The sequence below is a fragment of the Mesocricetus auratus genome, unplaced genomic scaffold, assembly GCF_017639785.1.
Source record: "Mesocricetus auratus isolate SY011 unplaced genomic scaffold, BCM_Maur_2.0 Super-Scaffold_100025, whole genome shotgun sequence".
Lineage (NCBI taxonomy): Eukaryota > Metazoa > Chordata > Mammalia > Rodentia > Cricetidae > Mesocricetus > Mesocricetus auratus.
Genome location: NW_024429206.1, coordinates 13,471,563 through 13,497,046, shown reverse-complemented (window position 1 = coordinate 13,497,046; position 25,484 = coordinate 13,471,563). Strand labels below are relative to the sequence as shown.

The 25,484-nt window shown below is 47.4% G+C and overlaps 1 protein-coding gene and 1 long non-coding RNA gene across 3 annotated transcripts; one reads left to right on the top strand and one right to left on the bottom strand.

Moving 5' to 3' along the window:
* Positions 1-103: 103 nt before the first annotated feature.
* LOC121133903 lies at positions 104-11,303 on the top strand. 2 transcript variants are annotated; one of them, XR_005870916.1, is made up of 3 exons: positions 104-230; positions 2,259-2,778; positions 10,744-11,303. It is a non-coding gene; the product is annotated as an uncharacterized LOC121133903 (long non-coding RNA). The 2 variants fall into 2 exon arrangements; XR_005870917.1 differs by having other exon boundaries at positions 144-230; positions 2,567-2,778; positions 10,744-11,302.
* Positions 9,681-24,755, bottom strand: Arpc3 (actin related protein 2/3 complex subunit 3). The gene is made up of 7 exons (XM_040731079.1): positions 24,633-24,755; positions 18,813-18,912; positions 15,253-15,329; positions 12,688-12,756; positions 11,636-11,762; positions 10,310-10,404; positions 9,681-9,970 (listed from the first exon to the last, which is right to left on the bottom strand). Exons 1-7 carry the CDS (start codon positions 24,636-24,638, stop codon positions 9,908-9,910), a joined length of 537 nt encoding a protein of 178 aa, XP_040587013.1. The 5' UTR covers positions 24,639-24,755; the 3' UTR covers positions 9,681-9,907.
* Between the last annotated feature and the right edge of the window lie 729 nt (positions 24,756-25,484).

The following is a 25,484-nucleotide window of genomic DNA, read 5'->3' as shown; positions in this document are numbered from 1 at the left end:
CTCTGTGAGGCAAAGTAACAACATGCAGGAGCCCATCACAAAGAAGGTAAATATGGCCGTGGTGGAACACTCGACAGTTAAAATTGAATTTTTTTGAATCAGGCGCCCAAGGGCCGACCTTTTACAACTACGCGTGCGCACCAGGTGAAGGTGCCACGCCCCCTCCTCTGGTGGCTTGTGTACCTGTCACTGAGAGTAAGTTCCCTTGGTACAAGGCATGGTTTTAGCAGGTAAGGTGACCCGGTAGATCGGGGGGAGTAAAGGATAGATACAGGAGTGAGCTAGGACCGCTGGTAACCAACAGTTGACGACTTGAGCCTTTACGAATTCCTTATTGTATTGCATGTTCAAAAACCATGACGCTTAAGCTATTCCCTTAAGATTGAGAGACGACTCAGGGGTTAAAACTGCTTGCTCCTCTTTCAGAGGACACGAATTCGGTTCCCAGCAACTTCTTGGCGATCCACGGTCGTCCTGTGGGTCCAGCTCCAGGACATCCGACTCCCTCCCCTGCTTCCATGGGCACTTGCGTGCTTGTGCTGAGCAGACTCTCAGGCACGCACGATGATACCCAAAAACGTTAAAATCAAAACCTAGAATTGTCAGTCTCTCTTTGCCAACGAAGAAACCAAAATTTTAAAATGTTGAAACCGAAGCGGGGAGACCTGAGAGTAAAGGCACTGCCTTTAACGCTGGCCATCTGCTGGACAGTGGTTGCGCACGCCTTTAATCCCAGCACTCGGAGAGGCAGGCGGATCTTTGTGCGTTCGAGGCCAGGCTGGACCGATAGCCTCCGAAACAATACAGAGAAACCCTGTCTCGTAAAAACCAAAAAAACAAAACAAAACAAAACAAAGCGAAACAAAAAAATTGGCCATCTGAGTTCAATCCTGTGTCCAACATGGTTCAAGTTGTCCTCTGATCCACACAGGCACAGAAACACGTACCTCTCAACTCCACAAAGTAAATAAACAAACGCAAATTTTAAACTGAAGCTGTTTGCTTCAATTTGAGATGCGGGACTTTTTTTTCCCCAGCTTTTCAAGACAGAGTTTCTCTGTGAATTTGGAGGCTGTCCTGGAACTCGCTCTGTATACCAGGCTGGTTTCGGACTCACAGAGATCCGCCTGCCTGTGCCTCCCGAATGCTGGGACTAAAGGCAGGTGCCACCAATGCCCGGCTGAGGTGCTAGACTTTTTTTTTAAGGTTTATTAATTTGTGCCGGGCGTTGGTGGCGCACCCCTTTAGTCCCAGCACTTGGGAGGCAGAGACAGGCGGATCTCTGTGAGTTCGAGGCCAGCCTAGTCTACAGAGTGAGTTCCAGGACAGCCTCCAAAACAATACAGAGAAACCCTGTCTCGAAAAACAAAACAAAAAATATATATATATATTTATTGGGCTGGAGAGATGGCTCAGAGGTTAAGAGCACTGACTCCTCTTCCAGGGGTCCTGAGTTCAATACCCAGCAACCACATGGTGGCTCACAACCATCTACAATTCAATCTGGTGTCCTCTTCTGGCATGTAGGCAGAACGCTGTATATGTAATAAATAAATCTTTAAAATATATATATATATATATTTGTTATTGAGGTGTGTGTTTGTGCGCGTGAGTATTCCCATTCAAACGGCCACACCATACAAGCACAAGAATGTGGGTTCTAAGCCAGCATCCACATAAGTAAGGAATAATGAATGGTTCAGGCTTGTGACCCCAGCACTGGGAGGTAGAGGCAGGCTGATCTGTGATTTTGAGGCCAGCCTGGTCTATAGAGTGAGTTCTAGGACAACCAGGACTGTTACACAGAGAAATCCTGCTCAGGGGGAAGGAAAAAAAGTAAATCTAAAATACAAGAAATCTTTTAGAAAACTACTGTTTTGCTTTTTTCTACATTTAGAATATTTCATAATTGAAGCCAAGTCTGGCCAAACGTAGTGTCACATGCCTGTAATCCCAGAGTCAGGAAAATTGCAAGTTCAAGGACAACCTGGGCTACAAAGTGAGTTTCAGGCCAGCCTGGTATATATAGGGAGACTCTCTGTCAAGAACAAAACATGCTAGGCATGGTGATAAATTCCTTTAATCCTAACACTTGGGAGGCAGAAGCAAATGGATCTCTGTGAGTTCTAGGCCAGCCTGGTGTACATAGTAAGTTCCAGGACAGTCAAGGTTACATAGTGAGACCCTATCTCAAAAACAGAATAAAAGCAAACAAACAAAAACATATTCCTAGGTTGTTTTTTTGTTTTGTTTTTTAGGCAGTGTTTCTCGGTGTTGCCTTGGCTGACCTGGAAGTTGCTCTGTAGACCAGGTTGGCCTCCATTTCATGAGACCCACCTGCCCCAGCTTCTTAAGTGTGGGACATTAAAGACTTATACTGCACCACCTGGCATATAATGCATCTTAACAGTGACCAGAAAATGGAAATGAGTATTGTGCAACCATGAAGCGTCAAATGGATACACTCATACAGTGTAACATTCCTGAGGGAAATGGGGAAAAAACTGATCACGAAATACGGAAAACGGCTCTCAAAAATATCATCCTAAAAATAAAATTCCCCTAGGTGAAGGAAGCCAGATGGAAAGTGCTGGCAAACTCCAGCTGCACTTATGTGAAGTATCAAGACACAAACAAACCCAGAGAGCCAGGAAGTCATCAATAACACCGGGCTCTCCTGCCGGGCCTGGCTGCAGGGTATGAGGCCTGTGGGAGCTAAGGAAAGGGAAGAAGCCTGACCTGGACTGAGACAGCGTGGCCAATGAAGTGAGGAGAAAGGTACGAGAGGGTGGTGCTGTGGGAGCCAGAGGAGGGCTAACCCTGGTGAGAACGAGCAATCAGAGAACGCGGTAGTCAAAAGTCAGGGGGAGATCAGAGCGTCGGTTCCCTTGGCAATGGCAGGGTTTTGTTTGTTTTTTTGTTTTTCAAGACAGGGTTTCTCTGTAACTTTGGAGACTGTCCTGGAAATCACTTCATAGACCAGGCTGACCTCTAACTCACAGAGAGCCACCTGCCTCTGCCTCCTGAGTGCTGGGACTAAAGGCGTGCGCCACCAAAGCCCGGCTGGCCATGGCAGGTTTGGTGAGGTGGTGAAGACCAGAGAGCTGGAAACGGATGTGAAACTGTTCAAAGTACGGAGTTCAGCACAGGCTAGCCTACAATGGAGCGGAAGCTGACTATAAACACCTCATCTTCCTACCCCCCACCTCCCCAGGGCTCACAGGCTTGCGCCAAGTTTTCAGGTGGATTGTGGCATAAATGCATGATGGGGTCAGGGAAATTTACCAGGTTCAAGACACAGAGAAGCCTTTTGTAGTCAGAGGACAGCTGCTGGTCATCTTGGTCCACCATGTGGGTCCAGCTGGCTTGAAGTGGCTTTTCGACACCACCCGTCATTAGCCACTGTATTTCTCTCCCATGACACTGTACATTAAGCAGGCTTGCTGCAGAGTGCTGGTCCTCCACTTAGGATGGTTTTGTCCTCTGGGTGACATTTGGTAATGTTTTGTATAAAAAGTTTCAACAAACTTGGAGATCTGTTTGTCAAGGACAAGACCAGGTGGTGCAGGCATATAATCCCAGGACAGCCTCAACTCCAGAATGACATCATGCCAGTCTGGATATCTACATGAAACTCTGTACCATTATTTTTTTTTCTTAAAGCAGTGGCTGTAGGCTAGAGAGATGGCTCAGAGGTTAAGAGCACTGACTGCTCTTCCAGAGGTCCTGAGTTCAATTCCCAGCAACCTCATGGAGGTTTACAACCATCTGTAATGAGATCTGGTACCCTCTTCTGACCCACAGAGGCATACATGCAGGCAGAACACTGTGTACATAATAAATAAATCTTAAAAATAAATAAATAAGGAAAGAAAGAAAGGAAAGGAAAGGTCAGGCTACAAGTTCCCAGCTAGCCAAGGCTACACAGTGAGAGGCTGTCCCAAACCACCACCACCAAAGTACAAAGAGGGCTGGTGTAAGCTGAGTTCCCAGTAAAAAGCCACATCTACATTGACAGTTCTGCAGAGCTGGGCTAGCAGATTGATCAGGTCTCCATGACTGTGGAGAGTTAAAAGGTTCAAGATTCAGAGCCAAAATTATGTTGGGCTTTTTTAAAAACTGTACAGTCTCACAGTGTAACTCTGGCTACCTGGCTAGCTTAGGATTCACTGTGTAGAGCAAGTTAGTGTCAAATTCACAGACATCCACCTGCCTCTGCCTCCTGTGTATGAGATTAAAGGTGTGTGCCAATGCAGTAGCTTTTTATATGTGTGTGATGTGTATATGTGTAAACCCCTGCATGCATGTCTGTGTACCATGTGCTTGCCTGGTGCCTAACGATGCCAGAAAAGGCTGTTGGATCCACCAGAACTGGAATTACAGCCTGTTTGGCACCATTGTGTGGGTGCTGAGAACTGAACCCAGGTCCTCTGCAAAAGCAACCAGTGCTCTTTTTTTTTTTTTTTTTTTTTTTTGGTTTTTCGAGGCAGGGTTTCTCTGTATTGTTTTGGAGGCTTTCCTGTTTTGGAGGCTTTGTAGACCAGGATGGCCTGGAACTCACAGAGATCCGCCTGCCTCTGCCTCCTGAGTGCTGACAACCAGTGCTCTTAACTGTCAAGCTGCCTCTCCCAACCTGAGCCGAGGTAAGTCATGTGACAGCACATGGTGACATGGAGGGAGCCTGCCCACCCGAGGCCATCTCCACAGGCCCAGCAGAACCCCAAGGGCAAACATCTCTCCCAGATGTTTCAGATGTCTTTCCTACATGGGGGAAACCCAACATTGTAACCTGTCCCCAGGGAAACATAGCTTGGCTCCTCTAAATGTCTCTGGCAGGGTTAGTTGTCCCACTGCCTAAAAAATGACAGGGGAATAAATGGCATCACCTTTCCAACCAGTTGGCCCTCTTCTCATGGAAGGGACTGACCAGCAAGGCAGCACTTAGGGTTTTCAGCTGCTCCAAGGGACACCTGTGCAAGGGACAGACAGTAATCAGAGGTAGCTCTAAGATAGGTACAACATGGGGCAGCTTGACCCAGCCAGAGTCCAGTTGCTATGGCCCATGGCCGCTTCCTCCACTCCTACACCATACCCACCATTCCTTACTTCTCAGACTCCAGCTACTTCCTCTTTCCTGACCACATATGTCTCTGGGACCCTAGTCTCCAGTCTGTCAAGTCTATATCGAATGAATAAACCCCAATAGGATCACAAGAGAACTGACTGTGGTGAAATACAATAACTGAGATGCAAAACCCAAACAATGAAACACTCCTGTCTTCCTTTTTCCTTTGAAGCAAGGTCTCATTGTGTAGCTCTCACTAGAGATCTGAATGCCTCTGCCTCCTAAATGCTGAGATTAAAGGTATATGACACCACACCTCCAAAGGGACTTTTTTTTTTTTTGCTTGTGTTTTGAGACAGGGTTTCTGTGTATCCCTGGCTGTCCTGGAACTCACCCTGTAGACCAGGCTGGCCTCGAACTCCCAGAGATCCGCCTGCCTCTGCCTCCTGTGCCACCACAGCCCCCACACATTTACTTTTTATTGCATGTATTTTGTCCGCATGGCCTGTGGAGGTCAGAACAGGTCACCAGAACCACTGGAACCATAGTTAAGGATGATGATGAGCCACAGTGCATGCTAGAACCAAGCCCATGTCCTCTGCAAAAGCAGCAAGTGTTCAGTCTCTCAGACTGCGCATTCTGCTGACCTCAGGTGCACAGACTTCAGTTAAAAGCCCCCGTGAGCTTCTCCTGAGAGTTAAACTGTTGTGTTTTGCTTTTGTTTTTGAGACAGGGTCTAACTATTTGCTCTGGCTGTGGAGACCAGGCTGGCCTTGAACTCAGAGATCCACCTGCCTCCTCAGTGTGGGGATTAAAGGCATGCACCACCACACAGGCTAGGGTTCCACTGGATTTTAGAGTATCAGCACACTGAACTGGAGCAAAGGGGTAACCCATGGGCAATTCATCTCAGCACTGACACAGAGCAGATGTGGCCTGAAAACTACACCCTTCTAATGAAGTGGTCTTCTAACATTTGCAAATGTTAGAAGAAATAATCGAAAGGGCAAACAAGACAGATTGCTTTAGTGTGAGCCTTACAACTCTTTTTGGGCAGAGCACCAACCTGTTATTTTTTATTATTATTATTAAGATCTTCAGTACTAATAGTTGTTGGAAGAAGGAAAAGTTAGAGTGAAGGAATTCACATCAGTCTTGTTCCAGTTTTTCCGTGCACTGTGATCTTTCTTCACCCAATGATAAATGATAGCAATTAGTGTCCTACTAAAATAATGAATCTAAACAGGATGCTTATGAGAAAAGAACAAGGTTACAGACTGGTTATTTATTTCCTACTATAAAAGGGCTGGGAGCTGAACCCAAGGCCTTGTGCATGCTAGCCAAGTGTTCTACCACTGAGCTATACCCCTAAGTGCTACTGCATAGTTTTTTTGAGACAGGGTCTCAAACTGTCCCCAAACTTTTTTGTAGCTAGTGACTGTAACCTTCTGATTCTCCTGCCTCCACCACCTGAGTGCTAGCATTACAGGCAAGTACGGGGAATGAGACAGCAGATGGATGGCTGATTTACTTTCTCATCATTGAGTAGTGAGTGGCTGAATCAAGACTAGGCTGGTTTGAAATTAGATCTCCCTGCCTCTGCCTCGGGACTGCTGGGAGTTCTAGGACAGCCAGGGCTATGCAGAGAAACCCTGTCTCCAAAACCCAAAACAAAGAAAATAAGGCAAAACCATAGATAACCCAAGAACATGACCTTTTTTCTTTCTTTGGTTTTTCGAGACAGGGTTTCTCTGTGGCTTTGGAGGCTGTCCTGGAACTAGCTCTGTAGACCAGGTTGGTCTCGAACTCACAGAGATCCACCTGCCTCTGCCTCCCGAGTGCTGGGATTCAAGGCATGCGCCACCAACGCCCAGCCGACCTTTTTGCTTTAAGACGTGTCTTTTAGTGTACATAAGGTTTCCTTCTCTTTCTTTTCTTTCTTTCTTTCTTTTTTTTTTTTTGACTCTGTGCTTACTCCACAGCTTCTGTCACTAAACCCTTTATCCAGTCCTGGACAGGTCTGTACACAGCCCTGTGCCGGGCTGTGCTAAGAGCGGTATTTAACTAGTCTGTGGCTCAGTGCACATGTGCTACGGAGCACTGAGCTCAGGAATTGAAATTACACACTCAGTCAGGCATGGCGGCACCCACCTTGGATCTCAGCACTGGGAGGTGGAAGCAGGAGTTGTTCACAGTTATCCTTGGCCACCTAGACAGTTTTGGGCCTTCGAATTACTGGAGGCCCAGTTTAAAGAGATAATAAATACATCTACTTATAGAAGGCAAGTGAGGTGGTTCGTGTGTGGGGAGGTTGAGGCAGGACTGCCTCAAGTTCAAGACTGGCCTGGAACTCTATCTCCAAAAGAGAAATTCTAGGGGCTAGAGAGATGGCTCTGTGGTTAAGTGCTCCGGAGACAGAGGCAGACGGATCCCTGAGTTCAAGGCCAGCCTGATCTACAGAGCTAGTTCCTGGACAGACAGTGATACACAAACCCTGTCTGGAAAAACAAAACAGCAACAAAAAAAAATTTACTTTCATCAGTTTCTTTCTCTCTCTCTTTTTTTTTTTTTTTTTTTGGTCTGCCCTACCCTGCTACACAGAGAAACTCTTTCTCAAAAACAAACAAACAAAAACAATGGCTGCTTTTCCAGAGGACCCTGGTTTAGTTCTCAGCACAGTGGCTTACAAGTGTAATTCCAGTTCCAGGGAACCTGATGCCCTCTTCTGGTCTCTTTGGGCACTGCAATGACATCTACATCAATAAGTCTAGCTGGGCATAGTGGTGCACACCTTTAATCCCAGCACTTGGGAGGCAGAGGCAGGCGGATCTCTGTGAGTTCGAGGCCAGCCTGGTCTACAAGAGCTAGTTCCAGGACAGCCTCCAAAGCCACAGAGAAACCCTGTCTTGAAAAAACCAAAAAAAAAAAAAACCCTATGAATAAAATCCACAAAATGTAAGGTTTTGTAAATTACACATCTGGAAAGAATCTAGTGTTCACAATATATAAAGAGCCCTTATCATTCAATAACAAAAATTGAAGTGACTTAAGCCACTTGAAAAATGAAAGCACAAGGCGTAGTAGCCAACCCCTTTAGTCCCAGCACTCTGGAGGCAGAGGCAGGCTGATTTCTGTGACTTTGAGGCCAGCCTGGTCTACAGAGTGAGTTCTAGGACAGCCAGCATTACACAGTGAGACCCTGTCTTGAAATAAGCAAAAAAGAAGAAATGCACAAAGAACTAAACAGTTCTCTGCAAAAGGTGTATTAATGGCCACATGCAAAGCAGCTAACCATCTTAGAGAATTACAAATCAGAAACAGTAAGATTCTACGTCACAGCCACTGGGAGAGCAAAGACAAGGAAACAAATGCTATCAAGATGTGGGGGGAAACAGAGTGGTCACATGTCGCTGTGGGAATGTAAAACAGTGCAACTGTTGTGGAAAAAACAGACAGGCCTTCTCCAGAAGGGTAAACACAGTTCCCGTGTGACTCAGCGGTTCCACTCTGAGGGATATAATAAGCAAGAGGAATGGAAACTTGTGTTCACATTAAAAACATGCACATGAATGTTCTTGGCAACACTGTTTAGTCAGAGCTCCAAAATAGAAACAACACAAATGTCCACTGGATGATGAATGAGTAAACGTAATGTGATCTGCATCAAAATGGAATATTACTCAGCCATAAAAAGGAATGAACTATGCATGGACACAGCACCATGGGTAAAACTGACAACACGGAAGATGCTGTGTTAAGCAAAAGAAGCCAGATATGAAGGGGTAACTTTTGTTTGACTCTACTTACATGAGGTGGGGGAACGACTTAGAAACATGCTAAGTGAAGAATTCAGACTCAAAGGCTGTGTTATCCACTATAAGACTATTACATGAAATATCTAGAATAAACAAAGCTATGGAGACAGAGTACATTAGATTAGATCAGAAGCTGGGGGACAAGAAGACTTGGCACAAAGGAGGTCACTGCTAAAGGCACATCTTTTGGGTGGGATAAAAAGATTGTGGCATTTAGATATAGGTTATGGTTGTACACATATACCGACAACTACCAAACTGTTCATTATTTAAAAGGCTATGATGGGGTTGGCCCAGTGGACACCTGCAATCCCAGTGTAGGGAATCAAGGCAGGAGGGTTTTATTTTTTTCCTGAGACAGGGTTTCTCTGTATAGTCCTGGCTGTCCTGGAACTGGCCTCGAACACAGAGATCTATCTGCCTGCCTCTGTCTCCTGAGTGCTGGGATTAAAAGTATGTGCTACCACTGCCTGGTTGAAGGATTTGGGGTTTAAGACCCACTTTGGATGCCGGGTGTTGGTGGCACACGCCTTTAATCCCAGCACTCGTGAGGCAGAGGCAGGCGGATCTCTGTGAGTTCGAGACCAGCCTGGACTACCAAGCGAGTTCCAGGACAGCCTCCAAAGCCACAGAGAAACCCTGTCTCGAAAAACTAAAAAAAAGACCCACTTTGGAGACACATTGAGTTATGGGTCAGCCTGGAACTACCCAGTGAGACTGTCTCAAAAAGACAAAACAAATCATAAATACACAAACCAGGCCCCCACCCACTCCCTTCCCATAAAAGGTACAGTGTAAGCTTTATCTCAAAAATGTTTTAATTCATTTTATTACATATTAAGTACCAGCCTGAAATTGCCGAAAATTCAGATCACCCAACACCCACCCCCCCAAATTCTTGATCAAGAGCTTTTTCAGCAAAGACACGCTCTCTCCTCGATTCATGATACATTATGAACGGACACAAAGGACTGTGTACAACTCGATGTGTTGCTGCCCAGGGCTCTGCAGGCAGTGTCTGCTCCACTCACTGCCCAGGTCCCGAGAGACTCTTGTTCATGAACTGTCTCTTCACAAAGCAGGTCCACCACTGTCAAAGGCACAAGACAGAACTCAGGGTCAGGGTCAGGGCAACGTCAAGGGCAGACCAAAATTCCAGTCAATTTATGACACCGCATCTAAACTAGCTTGGCATTTGACATTAACTAAAGGTGACCACAGCAGCTTGCATCCACCCACAGGCAGAAAACATTTGGGGGAAAGGTGTGTGAGCCAGACACAGCAGCAGACCCGTATACTGCAGAACCAGAGAGGCCGAGGTAGGGGGAGCTCAGGGAGTCCTCCAGGTAGAAGTGAGCGCTCTTGTGGCAGATTTCAGTGGGTTAAAAGGTAACAGGGCAAAGGGCTAAGGTCCAATCAGAGGACTCACCTTGCTGGGTTTATCATTCTGAGGGTCAAACACTTTCTCACAGAGCCGAAGTCCAGTCTCTTGCCTCAGCTGCTGTAGATATGCCCGCATCACTTCTGAAACAAGGAAATCTGCATGTGAGGAGATACGCCGAACCACTGCCTGTCCAGCTAGACTCCAGCTAGACACTGACCTTAGCAAGGCGTCTGTACACATTCAGACAGCTTAGAGAAAGAAAGGCTGGTCCAGACTGCTCACTCTCTCTGAATGTATGTATGTATTTATGTACGTACGTGTACATGTGTGTGTGCGCATGTGCAGGAACTGGTTCACTCTACTGTGCGGCTCCCAGGAATCAAACTCAGACCATCAGGCTTGGCATCAACCACCTTCATAGGCTGAACCTTCTTGCTGACTCCAAATGGTTTTAAACTACATTCACTTTGGTTCCACAGTCTCTGCACGTTATACTTGTTAGCAAGCTCTTCCTCTTCCGTGAAAGTAAGACAACACATGTGTGCTAAGCGCCCACTGCTGACCTAAGCACCAGTTCAGTGGAGAAGAAGCTGGCTGTGCAACCTTGAGGACGGAGCGTGAATCTTTAGCACTAACATAAAGGTAGGAGGGGCAGGTGGCTGGCCTGTAATCCCAGTCCTTAGGAGGTGGAGTCGGGATTCCTGGAGCAAGCTGGTCAGTTTACACTAGCTGAGTCAGTGAGTTGCAGGGTCTGAGAAAGTGCCTGTCTCAATATGCGATTTGAAGAATGATCAAGGAAGACGCAACACCCACCTCTGGTCTCCACACCCACACGCACACAAGTGCATTCACACCCACACATACTTGCTCGCCTCCACACCATACACAAAAAATGAACACCAATCAAGGCAAGCAAAGGAGTGGGTAGAAAGTGAGGCAGAGCCGGGCGTTGGTGGCGCATGCCTTTAATCCCAGCACTCGGGAGGCAGAGGCAGGTGGATCTCTGTGAGTTCGAGTCCAGCCTGGTCTACAAAGTGAGTTCCAGGGAAGTCTCCAAAGCTACAGAGAAACCCTGTCTCAAAAAACCAAAAAAAAAAAAAAAAAAAAAAAAAAAGAAAAAAAGAAAAAAAAAAAAGAAAAAGAAAAAAAGTGAGGCAGAGCCTTCTGGGGCTGAAGCAGAAGGATCATGAGTTCAAGACCAGCCTGGACTACAGAGAGACCACATCTAAGAAACAATCAAAAAATCAAAAATCAACACTTGAAGTAAGACGGAGGGATGGCTGCAGGCAGGCGCACGCTCGCGCACACACACACACACAGACACAAACACACACCCACACCCTCACCCTCACATGCACAGTCCCATCTTACCATCCTCTTGTTTGTTTGCAGGTTTGGCATAAATGGCATTGAGGGGAAAGCCAGGCTCTCCAGGAATGGGAAAGTTCGTGATTCCTAGCGTGTACATTTCTTTCTCGCCTTGGCTCTTGGAATTGCACTAAAATCAAAGGACACATTTGGTAATTAAAAAGAATAATTCCAAAACTGCAACTCTTTGGTGAAAGCAGCTGCAGGACTGTAACAGTGAGTGCCCTTCTGCAGTGAGTGAACCTGCAGCCCTCTTCAGAACACTGCTTCTAAAAGATAAAACCAGAGAAACTATGACAGTGGAATACAGTAGCTAAAAAACTGAAAACCAAGCTTACCATACAGGCAGACATTTCTCTTCATAAATGCACACAATAATATCTTTTAGTTTCTTTAAGTTTTCTGAGACAATCTTATTATGTAGCCCTGGCTGTCCTGGAACTTGTTATATAGACCAGGCTGGCCTCAAACTAACAGAGATTTGCCTGCCTCTGCCTCCTGAGTCTGGGATTAAAGGTGTGCGTCACCACACTGGGCCCTACTCTTACTAGTTAAATTCTGAAAGTTAGTGATAAGTGCAAACTCATTTCAAAGTCATCTCTCCCTTTTATTTTCCTTTTTTCCTGAAACAGAGTTTCTCTGTGAAACAGTTATAGCTGTCTTAGAATTAGTTCTATAGACCAGCCTGGCCTCGAACTCACAGAGATCCACCTGCCTCTGCCTCCCGAGTGCTGGGATTAAAGGCGTGCGCCACTACTGCCCTGCTCAAAATCATCTCTTTCAAATACATGAGGACTGTGAGCCTTTAAGTGGGGTAGATGCTGACATGTCCCTGACTGCTGTTCACTCCACACCCAATGCAAATGCTCAGCTGTTCTCAGAGGATAAAGGCGACTCCTGTTTCCACATGTCTGACACCTCAAGGCCTCCTGGGTGTCAGGTCCCCACAGGTTGAGGAGACCCTTGGCAGAGAGATCTTGGGCTTGTCCTCGGGTCTTAGCAGCCCTGGGTGGCTGCAAGGGATAGCCTGTCTGTCGTCCTTTGTCCCTCATTACCTTTTGGAGTTTCTTTAGACACTCAGAGATGTAGAGTGTGATGTAGATCAAGGTCCTGTCCGCTTCATTCTGCAAGGGAGAAGGAAACACAACGGCCACGTGAGATGGACACTTGAGAGCATCTCTGCCTTCATGATGCATTGGCAACCTACAGGGCACATGGTCTCCCCAAGCCCGGATGTGTGGCTGGCCTTGGCTCACACAGATCCGCCTGCCTCTGCCTCCTGAGTTCAGGGATTACAGGTGTAATGGTTTAAAAAAAAAAACAAAACATTTTTCCCTTGAGTGTCTCAGAACAGACACATCCCTTCCTTGGCAGTGGAAGAAGTAATTTCACATGTGACAAGTTCCAAGACAGCTCTACAGATCTCCACAAGCCCAACATCTCAGCCTACCAGCAGGAGAATCTAAAGACAGTGACTACTGACCACATGTGGCCTGTACCCCAGGCCCAGTTTTCCAGTTATAGACAGAAAAAAGGTCACCCCCCTCCACGTTTTGTTCTGAGATAGTCTCTCTGCTTCACAGCCCTGACTGACTTCTAACTCCTGGATAATCCTCCAGCCTCTGTCTCCTGGCAAACGAAATGCTACATCCAGCCTGTCCCTGTCACACCTCTCACAAACACAGCACAAGCTGGCTGTTAGCTACAGAAACGCTGCTCAGTGCTGGAGAGAGCCCATATCCTGTTGGATCCTGATACCCGAGTGGAGCAAGCAGAGTTTGAAGTCACACAGTTTACAACACTGTCCGGAACATTCCTTGCCCTTCTTCGTGCCTGGCTCATTGACCACCCGTCTCCCAGGGAGAGAAGGGAGGACGTGGTCCCAGGAAGGGCCAGGTCTTTGTTTCCCTCCCTGCAACCCAGCTGGGTCCAGGACACAGCAGTGCAGTAGACTACCCCTCTGAAATGCCTGGGACCACAAGTCTTCCAGATGCCGCATGGTCTGGATCTGGGAATATCTGCACAGACTTCAGCAGTTAAACAACCTGAATCCAAAACACTCCAAAATCCAATTTGTAGCTTAGGGTTCTGGAACATTTCAGGCTTGTTTGTTTTTTAGAGTAGGGAGGGAGGGCACTGTTTTTATGTTTTTGAAACAATTTCAGCCTGGAACTCACAACAATCCTTTTGCCTCAGTTTCCCAAGTGCAGGAATGACAGCAATTTATTCTCAATGTCCAATCTGAATACATACAAAACAAAACAAAACAAAAACAAAAAAAAAAAAAGGGAGGCAGAGGCAGGAGGATTACCCTAAATTCCAGAGCAGTGTGTCCTATACAACAAATTCCAGCCAGCCATACATAGCAAACCCTGTCTCAAAGCAAATAAACAAGCAACATATGAGACTTTTGACCAGTTATCCATAAACATGGGCCTGGCACCTCCTGGGTGCTCAGTCAATATTAAGTAAACACAGATGCATATAGCCTGAGGCTTGGCGAACTCTGTCAAGGCTGGATAATAAGCTTTTCAGGGTTTGTAGCTAACGAGTCTTTGTTGTGGCTGGCCAACCACTGTTGCGTATGAGAACAGCCACAGCTACACATAATGAAATGGGCATGGCTGTGCTCCAACAGACTTCATTTGCAAAAAGAAGCTAAAAGATAACACAGGGGCTGGGGTGGGAGCTCAGTGGTTGAGAGCAATTGCTTTTTCGGGGGATCTGGGTTTATTCCCAGAACACACAAGGTCGCTATAGCCATTTCTACCCTGAGTTACAAGGGACTCAACTCCCAGGTCCCTCTTCTGGCCCCTATACACACACACACATACACACACACACACACACACACACACACACACACACACACACACACACACACACACACCTCTCCTCCCTCTCCCTCCCTCCCTCCCTCCCCCCCCCTCTCTCTCTCGTTTTTTGTTTTTGACACAGGGTCTCTCTACAGAGCCCTGGCTGTCTTAGAAATCACTATATATCAGGTTGGCCTCCAACTCACACAAACCTACTTGCCTCTGCCTCCCAAGTATGTGTTACTGTGCCCAGCCTAAAATAATATCAACAAGGGCTGGCGAGATGGATCAGAGGTTAAGAGCACTGACTGCTCTTCCAGGGGTCCTGAGTTCAATTCCCAGCAACCACATGGTGGCTCACAACCATCTACAATTCAATCTGGTGTCCTCTTCTGGCATACAGGCAGAACACTGTATGTGTAATAAATAAATAAATCTTTAAAAAAATTTTAAAAAAATCAACAAAACAAAACCCAAAGCATTTCCCATCCATCTTGTTTTCAAATTCTAAAATCACACACATCGTTTCATTTAAACTTCACAGCAACCCTGACTTCAAAGTAGGGTTTCTGTTTTTTGGTTGGTTTTTTTGTTGTTGTTGTTGTTTTTTGTTTTTTTTTGAGACAGGGTTTCTCTGTGTAGTCCTGGAACTCCCTCCGTAGATCAGGCTGGCCTCAAACTCACAGAGCTCCTCCTGCCCTTGCCTCCTGAGTGCTGAGTCTAAAGGTGTGCATCACCACCATCTGGCTCGAGGTAGATATTTATCCTCATCTGCAAACCAAGCATCCCAGCTCTGGAAGTTACCTTAATTTCATAGTTCTTGAAGAAGACATTGGCCTTGAAGTAATAGATGGCTTCATCCACAATATCAGTGTCTTTTGCTGAGTGGGAAACAAGGAAGGCAGAGTTATTACCAAAGGCAAACGCCCACCCACAGAAGCTGTAAGGAGAGGTCTTCAAGCGGGATTATCACAAGATCTGGTGTTGGATGAAGTAAAATGAGGCTGGGCTAGCTGGAGAGAGGGGGGGAGAGGGAGAGGACATGCAGGAGCAGGCTGCTCTTCTAGAGGAGCTGGGTTAGTTCCCGGATATCTAGCGCCCTCTTCTGGCCTCAAAGGGCACCATGCAGCAGGCAAAAAAACAGGTATAAAATAAAAATAAATCTTAAAAAAATAAATAAGACTACTGAAATACAATATTCACCACTATTTCTAGAAACCAATGTGTCTTATTTTTAGTTTTACTATCTCTAAAAAAAATCATGTGCTCATTAGAAAAACAAGTTTAATCAGCTAAAAAAAAATTTACCATCTTAATTCTTATCAGCCAGAACAATTTAGTAACCATTTAAGACCTCAATGCACTTATAGAAATGGGCTGAAACACAGGATAACTCCATTTAAAAAAAAAAAAAAAAAGGACGTGTGTATGTGTGTGTACGCTACTTGAGTGTAAATGCCCACAGGGTCACAAGAGAGTGCCAGATCCTTGGAGCTGCAGTTACAGGTGGTTGTGAGGCCATTGTGGGTGCTGGGACCTGAACTCTGTCCTCTGGAGGAGCAGGAAGTGCTCCTTATCACTGAGCTATGCCTCCAGTCCCAACAGTCTAACAATAGTGCTCTGAAAACGAAAACCGTTTAATATAATTTTATCTGAACCCACATATTGTAGCTTCAGGGGAAGTACTCAAGTTATTTTAGAACATTGGGGTTCAGATAGCTTTCTTTAATACAGCCACATGAGGTAAGCCAGAAGCACTCTGTGACAAACACAGATCTCATTAACAATTTCTTTGGCAATCTTTTCTTCTCTCTTTTTCATTTTGAAAGGACAGACTTTCTGGGTCTGATATCTAGCAGCTGGCTGCGGCAGGGCCACGGCCACTTCCTGTCCTCAGCTGCCACTGCTCTTAACTGTCACAAGGCAGAGCAGTCCTGAGGCTGCAGCCCTGGGCGACTCCATTACAACCCAGCCTGCTCCTCTGCTGAAGGAGCCAGCGGACTTTTACTCTAGTTACCTTCTCTTCATTCTGCTCTCAAGAAAAGGAAGTGTCTCCTGAGCAGCTGGGAGGAGATGGCAGAGGAGAGGGGACCTAGAGCAGAGCTTGGCACACAAAGGCGTCTAAAAACACCTGCACAACAGGAAGCTGATCTTGAACCCCGGGCCTCAGACACGCCATGCACAAGCTTTATCCCAGGGCTGTCCCTCTGCCCCAGAATTCATCTCATCGATGCTGAGACAATTCACAGCACAGACATCTACTCCAACAGCCCCAGCCCCTCTGGGAAAGGAACCCCTCATTTGTTTAGTTTCTCAGGGTCTCGCTCTTCCCTGAGGAGTCAAGAGTTCTGAAGGTGGTTAATGTTTTCTCCATTCTGGGCTGGCTGCGTGTTCTGGTACAATGTGTAACCTGTAACCATATGACAAACAGCTCTTCCTCTCAAACTGGGCCAACTTTTTAGTATTGCTGTTCTTGGGTCTGTCTTTCCCCATCTGCTCCTCTTCCTCAGAATCAAGTGAAAACAGGTGGCTCGATAAATCTATTGAGTTTACTTATGTTTCAACCAGTGCTGAAAACAAATTCACTTAACAGGAGGTCAAGGCTAATGAATCATCTGGCAGAGGAAGGGCAAGGGGATGAGGACACAGTTGGGAATTGTAACTGGTCTTGGAAACTGTGAATGGAATTCGGGCCAGACATTTGCAGGCCTTGGGATGCTGTGTCTGAGACAATAGAAATGACACTGTTGATGGAACATCTCATAACACGTCAGAAAGCTTCAGGGTTTGAAAAGGGGCTTCTGAGCTGGGCATTGGTGGTGCACACCTTTAGTTCCAGCACTCAGGAGACAGGCTGGCGGATCTCTGTGAGTTTGAGGCCAGCCTGGTCTATAAAATAACCAAACAAACAACAAAAACCACAACAAGAAATAAAATTCAGGGAAAAAAAGCAAGACTAGAAATGAACAGGGTTTCAGAGCACAGGGAAGAGTTAGGATTCAAGCACGGAGCACACGCCTGTTACCCCAGCACTAGTGAAGCAGGCGGGGGTCACACTAGCTGAGGCTAGCTTGCTTTCACTCCCATGCCTACCAGAGTTTCCACCTTTCCTGACACATCCAAAAAAAGGTCTAACACTGGGGTTTGGCGAAAAATAAAGACCCCAGCCGGGCGTTGGTGGCACACGCCTTTAATCCCAGCACTCGGGAGGCAGAGGCAGGCGGATCTCTGTGAGTTCGAGGCCAGCCTGGCCTACAGAGTGAGTTCCAGGACAGCCTCCAAAGCCACAGAGAAACCCTGTCTCAAAAAAACAAAAAAAAACAAAAAAAGAAAAATAAAGACCCCAAGACTAAGAAGAGGACAAAGGGGGGCCATGGAGATGGCTCAGGGGGTAAAGCACTTGCAGGGAAAGATGAGTTGGGATTCCCAAGAGTGACATCAGAACCCAAAGTGGTTTACTGTCTCCTCACCTCCGCCCGTGTGCTGGGGCACGTGCAGGCCCTCACACACAAACACGCACAGTCAAAAGCAAATGACTCTTTAAAAAGTTAACAAGAGCCGGGCGGTGGCGGCGCACGCCTTTAATCCCAGCCCTCGGGAGGCAGAGGCAGGCAGATCTCTGTGAGTTCGAGGCCAGGCTGGACCGACAGCCTCCAAAACAATACAGAGAAACCCTGTCTCGTAAAACCAAAAAAAAAAAAAAAAAAAAGTTAACAAGAGCAGCAATAGCTTTAGTGGGGAAGGGTTAATTTTTCCTGTTTTTGGAAATGGGTTTCCCTGTGTTGCTTAGGCTAGTTTTGAACTACCAGACTCCCGCCACCCCCTATCTCAGCCTCCTGGGTACAGCACTGTGCCCATTTTTGTTGCTTGTCTTTTTCCAGAATGATGACAGAAAAAGGCTGGGGACCTGGCATTCAGTTAGTCTGACCTGACAGTGACTATGGGGACGTCCCTTTTTTTTTTTTTTTTTTTTTTTGAGACAAGGTTTCATGTAGCCCAGGTTTGCCTGGAACTAGCTGAGGACGACTATGAACTTCCTCTCTTCCCGCCTCCATCTCCCCTGAGCTAGGATTACAGGTTTGCGCCACAACACCTGGCTCACAGTGAACGGGGGAGGAACCAAGGCCCCTCCTGCATGCGAGGCCCCTCTACCTACGGAGCCACACCCCCAGTCCACAGCTCCTCTGAAGGAGAGTGAAGTGACAACACAGTGTCCTGTGGAGTGTAACAGGCGACTGTGATGTCTCACGGCATAGTGTAACACACAGCAGAGGGACAGTGGCCGGCTGTGCTCTTCCCTGGTCTCATGTCAGCAGCCTGGCTGCACGTTCTGCACCCAAATGGAAAAGAACCCGGGGACTCACTCTCTCGAGGGGCAGGTCCTTTGAACTGACTTCTGATGGGCAACAGCGCCATGTTGCCGATGAGCTTCGTGTCAGGGTCCATGAGGGAGGAGTGGTAAGCCTGCAGTGGCAAGCCAGGGACAAAGAGAAAGAGAACACGTGTCACTATGCGACAAGGTCAGTCCTCCAAAGGAAAACTCCCAGGAAGACCACCTCTGGAAGGAGAGGGGTGGCAGCAGCAATGGGACCAAGCGGCAGGTTCTGAGACAGTCTGTCAGCTGGTTCTTTTTTGTTTGTTTTGTTTTCTGAGACAGGGTTTCTCTGTGGCTTTGGAGGCTGTCCTGGAACTAGCTCTGTAGACCAGGCTGGTCTCGAACTCACAGAGATCCGCCTGCCTCTGCCTCCCGAGGGCTGGGAAGTCAGCTGGTTCTTTTTTTTTTTTTTTTTTTTTTTGGTTTTTCGAGACAGGGTTTCTCTGTGGCTTTGGAGGCTGTCCTGGCACTCGCTCTGTAGACCAGGCTGGCCTCGAACTCACAGAGATCCGCCTGCCTCTGCCTCCCGAGGGCTGGGATTAAAGGCCACCAACGCCCGGCAGTCAGCTGGTTCTTAAGCACAGCCATTTCCCCAAACTAAATCAGATATGCAAAACAGAGGTAATTAGTGCCTACGAGTTCACCATTTAAAAAATTACATTTTACTATTGTCTATGTCCCTTTTTATTTTTTTGTCTTCTTTAAGATAGGGGCTTGCTATGTAACCCCAGATGTCCTGGAACTCATTACAAAGAGCAGGCTAGCCTAGAACTCACATAGATCTGCCTGACTCTGCCTCTTGAGTGCTGGGATTAAATGTGTGCGCCACCACACAGTTTTGCTGTGTAGTTCTGGCTGTCCTGGAACTGACTCTGTAGACCAGGCTGATGTGGAACTCACAGAGATCCTCCTGCCTCTGCCTGCCGAGTGATAGGATTAAAGGTGTGTGCCACCACCACATCTGGCTTTACTGTCTATGTTCTTTCTTCCTTTTTTGAAAACATAATTTATTTAATCTTATTTCACATGTACTGGTGTTTTTGCCTGCATTCATGTCTGTGTTAGGGTGTCAGACCCCCTGGAACTGGAGTTACAGACAGGTGTGAGCTACCATGTGGGTGCCGGGAATCAAACCTGGGTCCTCTGGAAGTGCAGCCAGTGCTCCTAACAGTCGAGTCATCTCTCCAGCCCTGTTGTCTATGCTCTTAACATTCTCTTTTATCCGATTACTATTTTGTATGTTTGTCTTCATGGATCTGGGTGCACATGTGTGGGCACACATGTCTGGGTGCACATGTGTGTCTTCCTTGATGTGTCTATTTGCATGGGAGACGGGGCTCTCACTGAGATGGGGCCTTGCTGGCTGGCCCTCCGGCTCTTCTCTGCAGCACTAGGTCTACAGGATTTGCCGCCATGACGGGCTATTTCTGTAGAGTCTGGGGTTGAACTCGAGTCCTCGTGCTACACTGGCAAGCACTTGACCAACTGAATCTTCCTTCTCCCTAGCACCAGCTCTTTCTGAGACAGGGATTCATCCAACAGCCCTGCCTGGCCTGGGACTCCGGAGCTGACCTCAAGTTTACAGAGGTCAGTCTGCCTCTGCCTCCTGGGATTATGTCCTTAGGCTAGAAATGTGGTATGCAAGGATGTGTTTCCTTCAGGTGGGAGCGTTCCACAAGAGGAACCACACAAAACAGGTTTCCCCCCCCTCCAGCCAGCCAGGACCCAAGCCCTAGTTCTGAAATCCGCCACGTCCTCTATCTGTCTCCAATCAAGACTGCATGATTCTTCCTAGAACCTCTTTCCCCACCCCCACCCCTTCAGCCCCAGCAGCGTTTCATGCAGCCCAGGCTGGTGTCTCACTCTGTGAGTGAGGATGACTGTGAACACATTCCAGCCTCTGCCCCCTCAATGCCGGGATGACAGGTCTAGGTAACCACAGTACTGGCTTCAGGCACACGAGGCAAGTGCTCTACCAGCTAAACTCGATCGCAATTCCCACTAGCCTGTTTCTAAGCTTGTAAAAGGAAGAAGATACACACACCACACCTCTGGTGAGCAGGTATGAGCTAAAGGACAGGGAAAGCAGCAACTTCACTTGCTGGTTCCTGGTTTTGCTTTTTATGTCTGCTGTGAACAAAACCATTCATTCATTCATCAAATCATTGCAAGCAACTTTCGTTGTGCAAGATAGAAATGAGTGACAGTGTAACTTTTTTTTAAGATTAAAGAGTATTCTATTGGCTGGGCAGTGGTGGCGCACGCCATTAATGCAGTCACTTAGGAGGCAGAGGCAGGAGGATCTCTAAGTTCGAGGTCAGCCTGATCTACAGAGTGAATTCCAAGACAGGCTCCAAAAAAAGAACCCCTGTCTCAAAAACAAACAATCAAAAAATGTATTAATTATGTGTATGTGCTGAGTCTATGTATAGGGATTTCTATGTGTATACAGTGCCCAGGAGTTCAGAAGTGGCTGTTGGGTTCCCTGGACCTGGCAGTTGTGAGCTGATGGATATGGATTCTGGGAACAAATTCTAGTGCTCTATTAAGAGTAATGTGTGAATGGGCTTTTCTGCTATCAACAGTAGTTAGCCTTTCAAGAGCCAACCTGCTCCACCTAGAAAACTTGTATGCGCATTTAAAATTGTACTTTTTGTACGAGTGCATGCCAGAAGAGGGTATAAGATCCCATTATAGATGGTTCTGAGTTGCCATTTGGGTGCTAGAAATTGAACTTCAGACCTCTGGAAGAGCACCCAGTGCTCTTCATCCCTAAGCCATCTTTGCACACATTTTCTTTTTCTTTCCTTTTTTTTTTTTGGTTTTTCGAGACAGGGTTTCTCTGTGGCTTTGGAGGCTGTCCTGGAACTCGCTCTGTAGACCAGGCTGGCCTCGAACTCACAGAGATCCGCCTGCCTCTGCCTCCTCCCGAGTGCTGGGATTAAAGGCGTGCACCACCAACGCCCGGCTTTCTTTTTCTTTCTTTTGGCTTTGTGAGACAGGGTTTCCCTGTGGAGTCTTGTAGACTAGGCTGGTCTCAAACTCACAGAGATCTGCCTGTGACTAAATGCATACGCCACTACCACACCAACCTCCACGTCTCTTAATCTCCCCACCTGGTACCACTTCTGTTATCCAAAGGCACTGCTGCATCACTAGAATCTGATGGCCCAAGGGGCTGACCCTTCCCCCTACCCTTCAGTTCCTATGTGAAGAGTCCTTTGAAACTAGACAGTCGCCAGGTGATGGTGGCGCACTCCTTTAATCCTCTGTCGGGAGGCAGAGACAGGAAGATCTCTGTGAGTTCAAGACCAGCCTGGTCTACAAGAGTTAGTTCCAGGACAGCCTCTGAAGCCACAGAGGAAACCCTGTCTTGAAAAACCAACCAACCAAACAAACAAACAAACAAAAAAACCAACCAACCAAACAAACAAACAAAAACCTAGACAGTCATGAAAGACACAGTCACTACCTGAGTGAGAATAAAAATTACGTGAACTACCCACCCCGTTGTGCTTGCTAACTCGGTTTGTGTCCAGCTCATGGTAAATCCCCCACCCCCACCCCCGAAAAAAAATTGCTTTGTGAAGTTGCTTTAGCTTTATGTGTTTCTTTGTGTGACACCAAGTACATGTGTTTCCAACAGCAGCAAGCACTCGTAACTACTGAGCCATTTCTCTAGGCTCTGATATGAGATCCTATATGTATGTATGTATGTATGTATGTATGTATGTATATACACATATATAATATGCACACAAATATATACATATATAGGCATATATGTGATATTTCCTCCTAGTAGAGAAAGCAGACATAAAATAAGTTACCATAGGCTAAGTCCAGAATTCTCTGTGCCCAACTGGAATGAGTACAGAGCTTTCCTTTCTGGCTTAAACTCTGGCTTCACTACTTGAAACACTGCACAAGTCACATTAATTCTCTGAGCTCTAGTTCCTTCAGTAAAACCATCAAAATAAGGACATCTACTTCACAGTGTCATCCTGGGAATGAAGGGCTCATCTGGAGAGTAACCCTGGGTCTCCACACACAGCTCAACACTCGGTAACTTTAAGACTCGTCAAGACTCATGAACCTTACAAAGCTGAACATGGAGTTGCAGGCCTGTGATCCCAGCTACTTGGGAAGCTGAGGCAGGAGCATCACAAGTTCAAGGCCAGCCTGGGCAACTTTATGAGACCCTCCTTCAAAATAAAAGGTAAGGAGGAGGTGGGGACATAGACCAGTGGTAGAGGGTCTATGTAGCCTGCCATGAGGCTCTGGGTTCAATTCCCAGTGCTGCCAAAACACATACGCACAGCTGAAACTTACACTTGCTCTCCTTCTCAGTACAAGCACACCCCATCCATGCCAGCCTCTTGTCCTCCCTGTCACTGGGTACTGTGTTGGTTTTGCTTTTTGCACATGTCCATGCATGCACTCATGCATGTTTGTGTGTAGTGTATGTGTACGTGTTCATGTGTGCATGCAGGTGAATGTGTGTGTCTACATGTGGAAGCCAGAGGTCTCTTCCAACTGCTTTTTCCACTTTAGTTTTGAGACAAGGAGCCTCAGGGCTCTCTACACCTTCCCAGCTCTGGAATTACAGACAGTTCCCTCCCTGACTGTTCAATTGGGTTCTAGGCACCGGAACTCAGGTCCTTGTGCAACACTCAGTAGCCACTTCCTCATCCCACAGTGTGTGTGTGTGTGTGTGTGTGTGTGTGTGTGTGTGTGTGTGTGTGTGTGTGTGTGTGGCAGTGTCTCTCACTGAACCCAGAACTTGCTGCTGCTGATTTTTTGCTAGAATGGCTGGCTGGTGAGCCCAGAGGATCAGCCTGCCTCCTGCCTCCCCAGGGCTGGAGGAATAAACACAGGCGGCTACACCGTACACACACACCCAGCCCCACCGCTTGCACAGCAAGCACTTTCCCAAGCCTCTTTTTCCCCATATTTTGGAGGCAGGTTTTATAGCTATATAACTCAAGCTGGCCTAGAACTCATCATATAGTCCATTTTGTCTGATACCTCTGCCTCTTAGAGTGACGGCGTAAGAGATAAGTGCGGTCATGGCAGGCTAGTGTTGTCATCCGATCTGTTTTCTTCATAGCATTTGTAAAGATCTGAACCTATCTCATATTTATATTTACATGGTTACTGTCTACCCGTTAAAATGTAAGCTCCTTGAGCGGGCCTTGGTCGCTGCTCTTAGCAGTGCTGGTTTAGAGTTCAGTGACGCTTGTCCAATGTGGACGTATTAGCTCATCCCTTTACTAATCTGCAAAACGGAACCCATGATGGAGACAGACTGGCAGTCAGAAGTTAAGGACTACCTGCCCATCACCATTTTTTTCCTCCCACTCGAAAGCACACGAAAGAGGAAACTCCTGGAAACCAGTGCTGACTCGGTGGTGGTCTGGGGGTAGAATGGGGAGCTACAGCAGGGAGGACGATGGAGGGGTCGGTCAGGGAGGTGACAGGTGCTCAGCAGCAGGCCGACCGACTCCCTGGGGCGGAGGAGGAAGTGGAAGTGACAAGGGGGAGAGGAAAGGAGAAGCTGGACCCTAGATTCAAAAATAAATTAGAAGCCGTCGTTCTTAACTTCGAGGCTCTCGGGTAGGATCTGGGAACACTGCAGGACTAGGGAGAAGGCAGCCGGGCGAGAAAGGGGTTGGGGCTGGAGGCGAAGGGCTGGGGCTGGAGTGCAGGGCAACAGTTTTCTCTCTCCCGGGACTTCTAACGCGAGCCTCCCGCCTCTCCTCAGGCCCCTGCCCGCTCGGCTCTCCGCGCTCGGGGCTCGAAGCCTTACCGGCATTTTGGCGGTGTCCGGATTCGATCCAGAGAAGCAGGACCCAGGTAACGCGGAACGTTTCCGGCCAGCGAACCTGGGTGGAGTGGGCGGAAGTGAGCCGGAAGAGGCGGGCGAAGCGAAAAGATGCACTTCCGGTTTAGCTTCCGCCCCCGGTTGCCGAGGCTGCTCTGACCGGAAGGGGCGCCAGGGGGTGCGGGAGCTTTAGACTCTGAGTGTGGCGCTTATGCATAAGAGATTTGTAATTAAAGAATCCTCAGAGGTTAATGATCACTTCCCGCTTTCTTTCATTCCCGGGCCTGTTTCAAATCCAGTACCACTCAGCTCCCTGGTTTATCCTTCTCCCCTGTCAAGTCTTTTATTTTTATTGCAGCCCTCGTGGAAAGCGGAAGTTCTCACCTTCCACCGTGGGGGCTCTGGGCACCGGTCTCAGGTCTCTGGGTACCTTTACACACTTGAGCCATCTCGGCGGCCCTTATTTTTATTTTCTTGAGGGAGATTCTTATTCTGTCCAGGCTGGTTTCAAACTGGGTGTGTGCGTCTTGAGTTGACGAGCCATCCGCCTCCACCTGAATACTCTTATTCTGGCGTCACAGGTGTGGTCCCCTCACTCCTGGCTGCTCAGCTCAGTTTTATGAAGTCTACTTGTGGTGTTTATCTCCCTATCTTCCTTGTCACGTTGAGACAGTCAGGGACCACCATAGGGTAAAGTGCACCACCACTGCCACACGCCTTTAATCCCACTCTTGGGAGGCAGAGGCAGGAGGATCTCTGAGTTCCAGGCCAGCCTGGTCTACCAAGTGGAGTTCCAGGATGGCCAGGGTTACACAGAGAAACAGTCTCAAAATACCA

Coding starts and splice junctions, on each gene's coding strand:
- Arpc3 (XM_040731079.1), bottom strand. Junction 11,763..12,687: donor GTCTAAAGAAACTCCAAAAG/GTAATGAGGGAC, acceptor CTTTGATTTTAG/TGCAATTCCAAGAGCCAAGG. Junction 9,971..10,309: donor AGAATGATAAACCCAGCAAG/GTGAGTCCTCTG, acceptor TGCCTTTGACAG/TGGTGGACCTGCTTTGTGAA.